General features: G+C 41.7%; 1 protein-coding gene across 9 annotated transcripts in view; it reads left to right on the plus strand.

Moving 5' to 3' along the window:
- Window positions 1-780: 780 nt before the first annotated feature.
- Window positions 781-12,072, plus strand: part of PTPN22 (protein tyrosine phosphatase non-receptor type 22) — a 57,476-nt gene continuing 46,184 nt past the window's right edge. For 4 of the 9 annotated variants that reach the window (XM_054463596.2, XM_054463569.2, XM_063651799.1 and 1 more), the window contains exon 1: window positions 833-1,025. In XM_054463596.2, the coding sequence (XP_054319571.1) occupies window positions 939-1,025 (87 nt within the window). In that variant the 5' untranslated portion in view covers window positions 833-938. Of the gene's footprint in view, window positions 1,026-12,072 lie in introns of all 9 variants that reach the window. The other 5 variants (XM_054463559.2, XM_054463577.2, XM_054463587.2 and 2 more) reach the window with 4 other exon arrangements.

The following is a 12,072-nucleotide window of genomic DNA, read 5'->3' on the forward strand; positions in this document are numbered from 1 at the left end:
TTGATTTTACTTTCTTTTTGTTCATCACAGTTTACCAGCATTACATATGCAGGGTATTGTGCTAACTGTCTGGTCAGGTGCTCCTTGTGGGGGCCACTTGCTCTAGATCCTATATAGACCAACACTCTTACTCTTTATATCCAAAACCCAAGTGAAGCTTCAAAGGCTACTGGGAGGGTTGAAGAGGTGCTGAAATCAACACTTCCCTTAATGGAGGTCAGCACTTCCCCAGTCCTGGGAGAGACACAGACTGTCAGAAGCATCTGACTTTGCTTCATTCAAAAGGGAGTTTGAGGTATATATAGCAGACTTAAAAGTTACAAATAAAAACACCTTCTGTGATGAACAGAAGTTTCTCATTGATCACACTGACAAGAAACGTTTCCATGAACAGTCCGGGTAGAAGACATGTCACTCTAAACAGTGTCTGTCTTCTTTCCTGGGCCTAACTGAACTTTGCAGAGTTCATTTGGGACATAAGGAAACAGAAGGTGTCAACTTGGCCCTTGTGCTCACTGGGAAAATGGGGAGAGACAGAACTCATTCAGGAGACCTGTAATTCTGCTCTTTTTCTGGGAGGCAAGAAGAAAGGTGAATTTTGCATATGGGTGACAGAATGGAATAATCTCAGTTAAGCAGACCACACTTTACGTTCTGGTTAGCCTCTTGTTTGTTAAAAATTTGAATTGTAACCAGGTTCCTTTGCTGAGAAGGAAGGCGCTAGGGCCCTGGAGTGAGATGATGGCTGTGTTATGTGACCACAGAAGGTGGTTACGTACTAATTTCCTCTAGGGCTTGTGATGAAGTCAGTAAACCACAGCCTTCAGCATGCTCTGCTCAGGCGGCAGCAGTGGCTTTTTGGAGGTGTCTCGGCCATGACACACATTTGACATGCCCTCCCTCAACCTACTTATAGACTATTTTTCTTGCTCTGCAGCATGGACCAAAGAGAAATTCTGCAGAAGTTCCTGGATGAGGCCCAAAGCAAGAAAATTAACAAAGAGGAGTTTGCCAATGAATTTCTGGTGAGTCCTGTATGTGACCCTCTCAGGGTAGTTACATACACTATTTAACTGACTATGGGGGTCCAATTTTCTGAGACCAAATTGCTCTTGGGATAAAGTAAATATCAGACCTTGGAGGGGAAGACAGAAAAAAAGGCAGCCTAAAGTTTGACTTCTCTGAGTGGTTTGCATGTATTTTAGGTATTCTCTCAAAATTACTGGTTTTAATATTTTGTTTGCTAGTTCTTTGGCGTTTGCTTAGGAATCCTACAGAAGACATATACAACTCCAGATGTAAAAACACTAATATTAATTGAACATCCAGATTTCCCCAGGTATCTAAGTTGTGGTTTATGCTTTATATTACTAATTTTAATTAATATTAAGAAGAAAGAGACCAATGTCAACTTTTCATGCAATATTACATTTTTAGCCTCATCCCTGGGATTCTATTTGGTTGACAAATGTTTTTGAAGAGCACCAAAACTACCCACTGCCACACTTTTTTTTGTTGTTGCTGTTTGTTTTTTTAAAATTCAGAATCTTACTCTGTCACCCAGGCTGGAGTGCAGCAGTGCAACCATAGCTCACTGTAGCCTTGAACTGGCCTCAAGTGATTCTCCTGCCTCAGCCTCCTGAGTAGCTGGGGCCACAGGTGTGTATCGCCGTGCCTGGCTAATTTAAAATTTTTTTTTTTCTTTTTTGTAGAGACGAGCCTTGCTTTGTTGCCCAGGCTGGTCTCGAACTCCTGGCTTCAAGCAATCCTCCCATCTTGCCTCCCAAAGTGCTGGGATTACAGGCATGAACCACTATGTCTGGCCATCATTTTTCTTTTCTTTTTCATATGAAAAATATATTATAACGTGTTTTTTCAATAACGGGGCTTCCTTAACTTCTTTTGCTTGGAGAAGTGGAATGGCTAGGATGGAGAGTAGAGAAAAGCATAGGTCAAGGAGAGAAACATGAGTACAAGGTAGCTTCAGGTTGGGTGGATTAGATTACCCAGAAGAACAATGAATCTCCTTTGAGAGAACTGTGATTATTGATGCAATGGCAGCTGGGTAGGCCTCATTCACCCTACAAGCTGAGTAATCAGATAACATAGGGTGTCTAATAGTACCTATCATGTATTTTAGAATACTTACAGCTGGTGTTTCAGAGATATAAGAATTTTAAACCTTAGTTCTTCAGTTGTGAAGAAATGGGGGGAAAGGGGGGAACTGAAGTACAAACCTGAAATTAAATCACGATTTTTTTTCACCAAATTATCAAGTATTTGACATGTTCTTAAATCTCTCTGTTTTCTAACTTATAAAATGGGGATAATAATTCATGTCCTACCTATCCTCACAGGATTGTTGTGATGATTAAATATCAATAACAATCATTAAATGTGGTCATTTATTGAGTACTGTTTATTGAGCACTTAGTATGTACCAAGTTCAGTTCTAAGCACTAAAAATACAACGGTGAACAAAAAGAACCAAAACCTTTGCCTCCTGGAGCTAACACTCTGGTACTGGACAGCAGATGTGAAAACACTCTGAAAGTCTTGAGTAATTAGATATTATTGAATGATTAGATATTATGATAGGAACTCCGATGTCAGCTCAACATGGATAATCTTGTGGTACTATGAAAAATGTGCTCTCACTGCCACTGGCTGATCAGTCTGAACCCCTCTGGTAGAGTTACCTGAAAGGAGGTAAGTAGGAAGTTCTAGCACATGTGTATACATGTCCCTGCCCCTGGACTATAATTCCTAAGCCAAGGTAACCCAAGGCATAGGTGTAAAAAGTGGGCTGAGGGGCAGTGCCGGCCTCTGTTTTATTTTGGTTGTGTTTTTAAAAATAATGTAGACTGGCCGGGGGCGGTGGCTCACACCTGTAAACCCAGCACTTTGGGAGGCCAAAGCGGGTGGATCACCTGAGGTCAGAAGTTTGAGACCAGCCTGGCCAACATAATGAAACCCCATTTCTACTAAAAATACAAAAATTAGCTGGGCATGGTGGCGGGCACCTGTAATCCTAGCTATTCAAGAGGTTGAGGCAGGAGAATCGCTTAAACTCGGGAGGCAGAGGTTGCAGTGAACCGAGATAGAGCTGTTGCACTCCAGCCTGGACAACAAGAGCGAACATCTGTCTCAAAAAAAAAAAAAAAATGTAGACTATATCCCTAATATTTTACCTTTTCTCAGCTAAAGTCATTATAATTTCTCACCAAAATATAGCAGCTACCTCCTAACTGGCTTCTCTGCCTCTAGCCTTGCCCCACCTTCAATCAATTTTCAGTTCAACACCCAAGTGATCTTTTCATCATACAAAGCTGGTCTTTTTTTTTGGGCGATGAAGTTTTGCTCTTGTCACCCAGGCTGGAATGCAATGACACGATCTCGGCTCACTGCAGCCTCCACCTCCCTGGTTCAAGCGATTTTCCTGCCTCAGCCTCCCAAGTAGCTGGGATTACAAGCATGAGCCACCATGCCTGGCTAATTTTGTATTTTTAGTAGAGACAAGGTTTTACCATGTTGGCCAGGCTGATCTGTCCAACCAGGTAATCCACTCGCCTCAGCCTCCCAAAGTACTAGGATTATAGGCGTGAGCCACCACGCCCAGCCAAATCTGGTCATATTTTCCCTGCTTAAAAACTTGTTATAGTTTTTTTTAGCTGCTTAATATTGTGCAATATAATACAAATTTAGAAAAGTACATAAAACATTTAAGTATAATTATAAAGCAACCATTAGCAGTGCAACCACCACCCAAGTCAAGAAACTGTCAGACCCCCGAAGACCCATGCCCCATCAGGTCCTCTACCCCCATCTGACCCTGTCCTGTCCTACCCTGGCCAAGGGATAATCACTATCCTGACTTTTATATTAATCACTTCCTTGCTTTTCTAGCTCCTGATTTTAAGGACCTTGTTTTTGGGTAGTGATTAAGTGTAACCTCACTGTTCACTGACTCATGTCCTCCAGTGGAAAAACAGAGTCTTCCTCTCAGCTCCATCTAAAGGTTTCAGATGAGACACCAGATAGAGAGCTTTGGGGGAGTAGAGGAGTAGTGAATGAGGCTAGACTGCTTGCTTGGACAAGGTAAATACTGCCACTAAATCGGAGGGCTTTCCATCTGGTTATGTTCCGTGTACCATCTTAAGCCCTTAATGTATTCTCCCAGGATTTTATGTTTCCGAGGTTTGAGGACTGATTCTGTGACACAAGGCCACTGTTCACTTAACTGGTGGTACCTTTAGGGGAATTATCAAAAGGCATCTCTATTTCCAGGTAGATTTCCTGCGCATCCTAACCCCTTTACCCTCTCCCCAGGTCCATGGTTCAGATTTCAGTCTCTACTTCCTTCTTGGCCATACATCTGTACAGAGAACAATACAGATGGCCCTCTGTATCCCCAAGTTCTACATCCTTGGATTCAACCAACTATGGATCAAAAATATTTGAAAAAAATACCAAAAATAACACAACAAAAAATAAAAAATATAAAGCATAACAACAATTTATCTAGCATTTACATTGTATTAGGTATTATAAGTAACGTAGAGATGATTTAAAATATACAAGATGTCATGTATAGTATGTGTAAATACTATGCCATTTTATATGAGGGACTTGAGCATCCACAGATTTTGGTATCTTGAAGGGGGTGGTCCTGGAACCAGTGCCCCACAGATACTGTGAGAGGACTGTATTCATAATTGGATGTGGCAGTCCTGTTAATGGCAGCTGAAGCCAATGCCATGCTGCTTAGGTCTTTTCCCTGTGCCAGGACTAAATTCAGTAACTTTTCTGTAGTTGAAACTACCACTGACCACCCATCTAAGGTTTTTATACATTCATATAAACATTCATTGAGTGCTTATTGTGTACAAAGTAATGCCCTAGATGCTAGGAATGCAATGCAATGCTCCATGCTTTAGTGGAGCTTATTTTATAAGGCAATAGATATGTCTTAGAGAGGCAGACATTAAACAACTAATTGCTATATTAAATATTTAATATAATTGTGATAGTCTGGGTGAGGTGGTCAAGGAAACATCAACATTCATTTTCTTATTTACTACTCCTTAAGAAAACCCTGTGAAATAGCTACAAATGTGATTTCTGACTTACAAATGAGGAAACTGAAGCTCTGAGAAGTTAAATAATTGGCCTAAGCTCACTCAGCTGTTCAGCCATAGAGATGAAATTTAACTCAGATCTGTCTTATTACAGAGCTGTGAAATTAATCCTTATCCAATAGTGTTCTACTTCATCCAATGACACTGAGTCTCTCAAAGGACCTAGTTTTAGGGTAAGGACATAGTTAGTATAGTTTCTATACAGCAGAAACAGCAGGATGCGGATGTTGGCCAGGTGCGGTGGCTCATGCCTGTAATCCCAGCACTTTGGGAGGCCAAGGCAGGCGGATCACGAGGTCAGGAGATCGAGACCATCCTGGCTAAAAAGGTGAAACTCCATCTCTACTAAAAATACAAAAAATTAGCCGGGCGCGGTGGCGGGCGCCTGTAGTCCCAGCTACTCAGGAGGCTGAGGCAGGAGAATGGCGTGAACCCGGGAGGCGGAGCTTGCAGTGAGCTGAGGTGGCGCCACTGCACTCCAGCCTGGGCGACAGAGCAAGACTCCGTCTCAAAAAAAAAAAAAAAAGAAAAGAAAAGAAACAGCAAGATGCAACTATACTGTTGAAATTTCTAAAGGTACTTTCAAACATTCCTTATTATTGTTATTCTTATAAAACAATATTATTGAAAGTTAAAAGAAAGTAAGCTCACCATAATATCAACATTCTAACAAATCAAAACTTTTTTTGTGGATCTTGGCCAGGTGAGGTGGCTCGCGCTTGTAATCCCAGCACTTTGAGAGGCTGAGACGAGCAGATGGCTTGAGTCCAGGAGTTCAAGACAAGCCTGGGCAACATGATGAAACCCTGTCTCTACTAAAAAAAAAAATTAGCTAGACGTGGTGGCACATGCCTGTAATCCCAGCTACCCGGGAGGCTGAAGTGGGAGGATCGCTTGACCCCAGGGGGTGGAGGTTGTAGTGAGCTGAGATTGCACCACTGCACACCAGCCAGGGAGACAGAGTGGGACCCTGTCATACACACACATGAAAACCAACAACAGCTTTTTTTTGTGGATCTTCTAGTTCTTGTCCATTTATATAATTTTTTAATATTATTGTAATTATAGCATAGATACAATTTTGTATTCTCACATTTTCACTTACCATTATACCAAAATTATCAGGCTGATTAAAATGTATATGATTTTTAATAGTTGATGATGCAGCATCATCACATGGACATATATTTGTCTATGTGGGTTTTGTTGTTGTTGTTGTTTTGAGATGGAGTCTTACTCTGTCACCAGGCTGGAATGCAGTGGCGTGATCTCGGCTCACTGCAACCTCCACCTCCCGGGTTCAAGCTATTCTCCTGCCTCAGCCTCCCGAGTAGCTGGGACTACAGGAGTGCGCCACCACACCCAGCTAATTTTTGTATTTTTAGTAGAGACGGGGTTTCATCATGTTGGCCAGGATGGTCTCAATCCCTTGACCTCGTGATCTGCCTGCCTTGGCCTCCCAAAGTACTGGGATTACAGGTGTGAGCCACCGCGCCCAACCTGTCCATCTGGTTTTATAATGAAAGAATAATAATCATAATAGAGAATGCTTCTATACCTCTTACAGACACTGTTCTAAACACTCATATATAAACTCATTTGCTCCATTGAGGAAGGTACTGTTTTCATTTCCATTTTATAGGTGAGGAAACAAACAGAGAGGTCAATTAACTTGCTCAGGGTCACATAGCTAGTAAGTGGTGGAATTGAATTCAATTTCAGATAGTCTTGCTTTATCATCTGAAGTCATAAAAACTTTGGAGTCATATAAATCTTGGTTTGAATTTAAGTTATGCCCATGATTAGCTGTGTGACCTTGGATTAAGTCAGTAAAATGTGGGAATAATATTCACTTTGAAGAATTGCTGTGAAGATAATAAGTATATAAACTTCCTGAGACATAGTAATACCCAAATAATTTATTTCTCCATTGTTAGACTTTGAGTTATTTCTAATTTTTCATGATTATTGATAACACTAATATGAATATATTTTTCCATGTGGTTTTTTCCTTCTTTTGGATTAATCCTTAGGCTAGATCCCCCCAAAAAAATGTTATCACTGGGTCAAAAACTATTAGCATCTAATTGGTTAAGTATTACCCAATGTATTTACAAAGGAGTTTTTCTAGTTTGCAATATGTGAATTTATCATCTTCTCTACTACCTTGCTAGACTTAATAAATATAAAGGAGAATAAAAGATGAAAACATTTTGCCTACTTACTATGTACTAAGCAATCTGCTAAGTGCTTTGCCGTATGTGATCTCATTTAATCATTACAACAACCCCAAGAGGAAATATTATGTTCATTTTACCCATGAAATGGCAAAGCCCGGATTTGAAACCAGTCTGTTTTTTTTCAAAGCCTCTTAACCTCTGTACTTAAACTGTATCAGGTAAAAATCATGATTTTTTTTCTGATATAACTAGCATAAAATAGTACTTTATTATGTTAATTTCATTCGATTTCTGAGCCTGAAAATGTTCCATGATTATTTTAAATCTGCATTTCCTTATATACATTTTCTGTTCATCTACTTTCCACAGTAACAGCTAATCCATAGAACTGTGTTCCAGACTCTGTGCTAAAAGTGCTTCACAAATAGAACTTCATTTACCTCCCAAAGAACCTTTTAAAATGGCTATCAATGTCCTACATAGTGTCTCTCCAGCTTCTTACAGCATGCTCATTTTCTTGTCCTTGCCATGCTTCCTCTGCCATAGGGCCTTGCACACATGTTATTACCTCTGCCTTGAACATTCCTCACACTCCTCTTTACCTACATAACATTTGGTAATTTTTTTTTTTTTTTTTTTGAGATGGAGTCTCACTCTGTCACCCAGGCTGGAGTGCAGCGGCACGATCTCTGCTCACTGCAACCTCTGCCTCCTGGGTTCAAGCTATTCTCCTGCCTCATCCTCCTGAATAGCTAGGACTACAGGTGTGTGTCACCATGCCCGGCTAATTTTTTGTATTTTTAGTAGAGACAAGGTTTCACTGTGTTAGCCAGGATGGTCTCTCGATCTCCCGACCTCGTGATCTGCCCACCTTGGCCACCCAAAGTGATTATAGGCATGAGCCACCATACCTGGCCTTTTTTGTTTTGTTTTGTTTTGTTTTTGAGACAGGGCCTCACTTGGTCATCTAGGCTGGAGTGCAGTGGTGTGATCATGGCTTATTGCAGCCTCAACCTCTGGGGTTCCCATCTCAGCCTCCCAAAGTGTTGAGATTACAGGTGTGAGCCACCATGCCCGACTAATAATTCTTTAGATCTCAATTTGGTGGTCAATTCTTCAGAGAAAGCTTTCTTTTCTTTTCTTCTTTTCTTTTTTTTTTTTTTTGGAGACGGGGTCTTGCTCTGCCACCCAGGCTGGAGTGCCCTGGCTTGATCATAGCTCACTGCAGACTTGACTTCCTGGACTCAAGTGATCCTCCAGCCTCAGCCTCCCAAAGTGCTAAGATTACAACCATGAGCCACCACACCTGGCCAGAGAAAGCTTTCTGGACCTCTTTGAATAGATCAAATCTTCTATTGTAAGTTCTTATTAGCACCATTTGTTATTTTTCATAGCACTTACCACAATTTCAGTTTTTTGTTTGTTTGTTTGAGATGGAGTTTTGCTCTTTTTGCCCAGACCAGAGTGCAATGGTGCGATCTTGGCTCACCGCAAGTGACTCTCCTATCTCAGCCTCCCGAGTAGCTGGGATTGCAGGCAAAGTTGCAGTGAGCCGAGATCGCGCCACTGCACTCTAGCCTGGATGACAGAGTGAGACCCCATCTCAAAAAAAAAAAAAAGGCATTTATTAATATAAAGGATTCATTGAATCCTAACAGAAAGAAGATACCTAGTTCTGAAGGCCAGGTTTAAGTACTAATGGTTTAAAATATACTAGAAGTCAGACTGGTACTATTGCAACTTCTGGAGATTCATTAGAAGACCAGAGACATATCAAAGATCTGGCTACATCTTGGTTCTATAAAGGAGACATAGATACATCCTGGTTCTGTGTATATTATAATAATGATACTAACCAAACAGTTATCAACACGGTACATCCTACAGAGCAAGTGCACAAACATCTGTGAATTGACACTACTCATTCCTGTGAATCAGCCTATCACTTGAACATATTTATCAGCATTTCTTGACCTTTGTGCACATTTAGGTACAATTTTTAAAAATGCCACCACCAGAATAAATGTATCACATCACCTCTGAAGCTGATTTCTCTAACACCATCTCCAGACTCTCACTAGGAACCATCTGGTCCTACATTTTCATTTACTCACAGGACACTTAAAACACATTTCTTGGCTGAGCGCAGTGGCTCACGCCTGTAATCCCCACACTTTGGGAGGCTGAGGCAGGCAGATCACTTGAGGTCAAGAGTTCAAGACCAGCCTGGCTAATGTGGTAAAACCCCGTCTCTAATAAAAATACAAAAGTTAGCTGGGCATGGTGGCAGGTGCCTGTAATTCCAGCTACTCAGGAGGCTGAGGTGGGAGGATCACTTGAACCTGGGAGGCAGAGGTTGCGGTGAGCCAAGATTGCACCACTGCACTCTCTGCTAGGTGACAAGGCAAGATTCTGTCTCAAAAACCAACCAACCAACCAACAAACACACACATTTCTTGCCATTTTCTCACATTTTATGTATCCAAAGTTGAACCTCTTGGTTTACTCACCCCAATTTAGCTATTGCCTACCCACCTACCCATTTGCCCCACTATTTCACTGGAAACTAACCTCGATAAGTTTGTCAGTCTTGTTGAAGATGATTGCATTGCACGCTTGTACAATTCAGTCTTGTCCTCCATTCCTACTGGTAGTTCTCCTGATTACTGGATTTAGAAGCCTGAGCTCCTAATGCCATTCCTTACCACTTGCACTTTTTCTGTCCTGATGGAGGCTTGGTATAATACTGACCTATATTTGCAAGGCACTGAGGAACTACCTTGCAGAGTTCTGGAGACAGCCAAACTTTATGTTCTCCCACCTAGCACAGGAGGGCCAAGTTTGATTTTCCTCTCCCTAAAATGTCTCTAAAATGCTACGTCTTCTATCCAGTAATGTAGTCCTTCAAGGCAAAGATATTGTGGTCTTGTGCTTTCTTTTACTTTCTGTTCTCTTTTGGGAGTGACTTTATTTTATTTACTAGTCTATGAGAATAACATGCGAATGACTCAATCCAAATTTCTAGAATCTAATACTCCTTGTTATACTGGCCAGGATCCCTGTTCTCCTCTCTTTTCTTGAAATGAAAGGGGTAGTATCATCTACAAACCAAATGAACTTACTATTACTTATCAAGCGCACACACAATCTGGTTTCTTACACGTGCCACCCTATTTCAGGGCCCACGAGGGATGTTGAGCTCTCTCTTCACTTTATTCTCTTTTTTATTTTTATTTTTATTTTTTTGAGACGGAGTCTCACACTGTCACCCAGGCTGGAGTGCAGTGGTGCAATCTCGGCTCACTGCAATCTCTGCCTTCCAGGTTCAAGCGATTCTCCTTGCCTTAGCCTCTTGAGTAGCTGGGATTACAGGGGTCTGCCACCACGCCCAGCTAATTTTTTTTGTATTTTTGGTTGAAACGGGGTTTCACTATGCTGGCCAGGCTGATCTCGAACTCCTGACCTAGTGATCCGCCTGCCTCGGCATCCCAAAGTGCTGGGATTACAGGTGTGGGCCACCGCACCCAGGCCCTTCACTTTATCCTCTTGGCAACTATTCCCCTGACTTCTCTTGATGGTACCTCCTCTAGGGAACACACACCCCCTACCTTGTAGTTGGCAAAGAAATACCTTCACCTTTTAGATCTCATATCTTTTCTTCCCAAACTTAAACCCATCCCCATGACCCTGCTTCCTCTTTTATACCCTTTTGCTTTCTACTCTCAGGATTCCTCCTTTTCTGGTGTAGTTTATTACTTTTTCTGCCCTAATTTTGCCCTAATTTTTTCTTTCTTGGGGTATTGGAGCCTGGGAGTCTGGCAGGAAGAGAGGTGGAAGAGAAAAATGAAGCCTGCCGGGCGCGGTGGCTCATGCCTATATAATCCCAGCACTTTGGGAGGCCGAGGTGGGGAGATCACTTGAGGTCAGGAGTTCAAGACCAGCCTAGCCAACACGGCAAAACCCTGTCTCTACTAAAAATACAAAAAAAAAATTGGCTGGGCATGGTGGCTCACGCCTGTAATCCCACCACTTTGGGAGGCCAAGGCGGGCAGATCACGAGGTCAGGAGTTCCAGACCATCCTGGCCAACATGGTGAAACCCTGTCTCTACTAAAAATACAAAAAATTGGCCAGGCATGGTGGCGGGTGCCTGTAATCCCAGCTACTTGGGAGGCTGAGGCATGAGAATTGCTTGAACCTGGGCGGCAGAGGTTGCAGTGAACCGAGATCATGCCACTGCACTCCAGCCTGGACGATAGAGCAAGACTTTGTCTCAAAAACAAAAACAAAAACAAAAACAAAAAATAAACAAACAAACAAAAAACAGAAAGAAAAAGGAAGGCTTCACAGTGGTATGACCTTAAGATGTTTGAGGGAAAAAAATCAAATCTTTCATACATTACAAATGAATAATTCTGTAGGCATTTCCTGTGTGATGTTTTGCTAAGAGTGTCGATTACTCCAGGGGGAGGAAAGGAGTAGGAAAAATGAAAGCCATTCTGCCTCATTGTTGAAGGTGGCAGTGAAGGCAGCTAAACAAATATAGGACACACATACACACACACCCATCACCTTTATCTATAACATTTTGCCAAATTAATTGAAGCATATCTTACGCAAAGGGCTTTGTGTATAGCATTCTCCCTAGAAAGCGTTCCACAAGCAAAATAAAACAAAAATAAATAAAAACAGTATAACAAGGAGTATGCACTGAGTTTAGTTCTGGAGACTCCTAGAAGAAACTGTTCTGGGACT

The sequence above is a fragment of the Pongo pygmaeus genome, chromosome 1 (genome assembly GCF_028885625.2).
Source record: "Pongo pygmaeus isolate AG05252 chromosome 1, NHGRI_mPonPyg2-v2.0_pri, whole genome shotgun sequence".
NCBI lineage: Eukaryota > Metazoa > Chordata > Mammalia > Primates > Hominidae > Pongo > Pongo pygmaeus.